Raw genomic sequence first — 2,179 nt, forward strand, 5'->3', positions numbered from 1 at the left:
TTAATTTCTTTATCTTGCACAGTGATCAGAAAAATAGAAACACATTTGGTGTAATGCAGTACAGTTCAATAGCCATGCTAATAATGCTAGCTTGTTTTGTTGAGACTATACAGCTTTAGACATTTGTGTATTGACTCTACCTGAGGATGTACTTTATGCTGTTGTTGTACTGAACTGGACTATACTGGAAAGTGTTTCGTACTTTTGGGACTTTATAGTACTTTTGTATTGGGTTGCACTACATTATACAGGGATTTGCATTTTTCTGGTCACTCAAAAGGTAAACTATATTTTGAAACTAAATTTGATTACACAAGATACCAAATGACAGTTTTCCCTATCACGGGTCACATTTGAGGCTATGTTGTTTACAGCTGGTGGCCAAACACAAACAGTGACAGCTTGAGGGACAGACACACACCACACAGACTTGAAGTGAGATGCATATTAAGGAATCTGTTGTGTTTTGCTGTCTTTGTGTGTTCTGACTCCATTATCAGTCCACATCAATTAAATAAGATACTCAACAATATTTGACCTAGTGCAATCAAAGCACAGAAGTAAGTAATAAAACCAGGTTACATTTCAACAGGCCCAATCACCTCAGCAAATTCAGTGTGATCTGATCCAAATGTTCTTAAAAAGTAAACAAGCACACTTGCATCTGACCACTCTTGCCTTGTTTAGCCTCTTAATTTCACATCATCAGAAGTATGTGAGGAGTTATAATTAAAGTACTGTACAAACAGCATGACTGGGGCATGTCATAGTTAACCTCCACAACAATTACTACTCAGTCGCGGTTGTTTTGAGTGACTCTCCTCTTCTGGCACGTAATGCTCTTTTGTGGCTGAATCATAATTCGGGGGCATCCTTCTTTCCTAAGACAGAACCATCTAAGCCTTTTTCGTATCTTTCTGTCTGGTTGCAGCGCGCCGGAAACAGACCATAATCGTCTCTGAAAGAGCCAGTCAGGAAACGAGCTGTGCGATCTTCTTTTACTCTCCTCCGCTCCTCCACAGAGCCCAGTCATCATTACCGGGCACCGTGCCTTCACTCGCCCCCCTCTCCTTGCCCCTCCCGTCAGTGTTTCTACTTTCAGTCTTTCGCCCTCCCTCTTGTTTCTATGTGCGTCGAGAAAGTCTCCTCCTCTCGCCGAGTTTGGGCGCAACCGCCCTTTACGCGCGTACAGGCTCTCCAAGAGAATCCCCTACGGTCGCCCCTCCCCTTTCCGTTTCTTACCGCCTTCACTCATTCATGACCCTGGATCGATGACGTAGGAGATTCCACGGTGCCCACTGCCGTAGGCAATAACAGGATGCTTGAGTATATATGGGCCACTGGTAGCCATCAACCGACACACTCTCAGTCGCTCCGACTCGGGAACCAGGGCATCAGCGGAGATAGCAGGCTTTACTTCGGCGTCTTAGGCTAACTCGCTTTGGGCTTTGGTTCAGGATGGAAACCTTTTCGACTTCTCGGAGCCGACGATGCTCCATTACGCGTAGCTGCAAAAGTAAGTTTCTCTCTTTCTTCTTTTGGTTTTGTACACTCCATGGATTCTTCAGACACAGCTAATGCTGCTTTTCATTAAAACTTGGGCAACAATTTCAAAGTTTTTATTCAAAGAACTCTCGATGCACTTTGGTATATTAAATGTAACATCGAAAATGGATATACATTTGGATGTGTGATACAATGCAAAACCGTAGGGAAACTCAGAAGTTCTGTCAAACAGTTAGTGTATTATTTGTAATAGTCAGAATGCATGTGCAGGATGGGAAGTGGAATAAAATAAGAACTTTTGCTTAACTTTACGAAATAACTGTCATGTTTTGACTAAACATTTTTGTGATTATGCTGTGCGTAATGCCCGATACAAGTCTAGTGCTGAGGTGCAAACTTCATTTATTGTGAAAAGATAAAACTGTATCTGTTCATCCTGTTATTCTAGATGCACTTCATGCTAAAATGAGAGACACTAATAGCATATACATTTGTTTTAGGTACAATGTAAATATCGAGCCGTTTGGGCTCTGAATGCTGCTGTACACTGCTGGTAACAGAGGAGTTCAGCACCACGGCCAGCTCCCGCTCACCTCTCTCTCTCTCTCTCTCTCTTTGCTCTCCTCCAGGCGGTCTCTCCCTCTGGCTGGTGGTGTGGATGGTCCTCGGCACG

The 2,179-nt window shown here is 43.3% G+C and overlaps 1 protein-coding gene across 1 annotated transcript in view; it reads left to right on the plus strand.

The window, feature by feature from the left end:
* The first annotated feature begins 1,332 nt into the window (after nucleotides 1-1,332).
* The window catches only part of rtn4rl2a (reticulon 4 receptor-like 2 a), a 3,778-nt gene continuing 2,931 nt past the window's right edge, over nucleotides 1,333-2,179 (plus strand). Inside the window, exon 1 of the mRNA XM_020595980.1 lies at nucleotides 1,333-1,516. Coding sequence (XP_020451636.1) covers nucleotides 1,459-1,516 — 58 coding nt within the window. The 5' untranslated portion in view covers nucleotides 1,333-1,458. The remainder of the gene's footprint in view (nucleotides 1,517-2,179) is intronic.

The sequence above is a fragment of the Monopterus albus genome, unplaced genomic scaffold, assembly GCF_001952655.1.
Source record: "Monopterus albus unplaced genomic scaffold, M_albus_1.0 scaffold29.1, whole genome shotgun sequence".
NCBI lineage: Eukaryota > Metazoa > Chordata > Actinopteri > Synbranchiformes > Synbranchidae > Monopterus > Monopterus albus.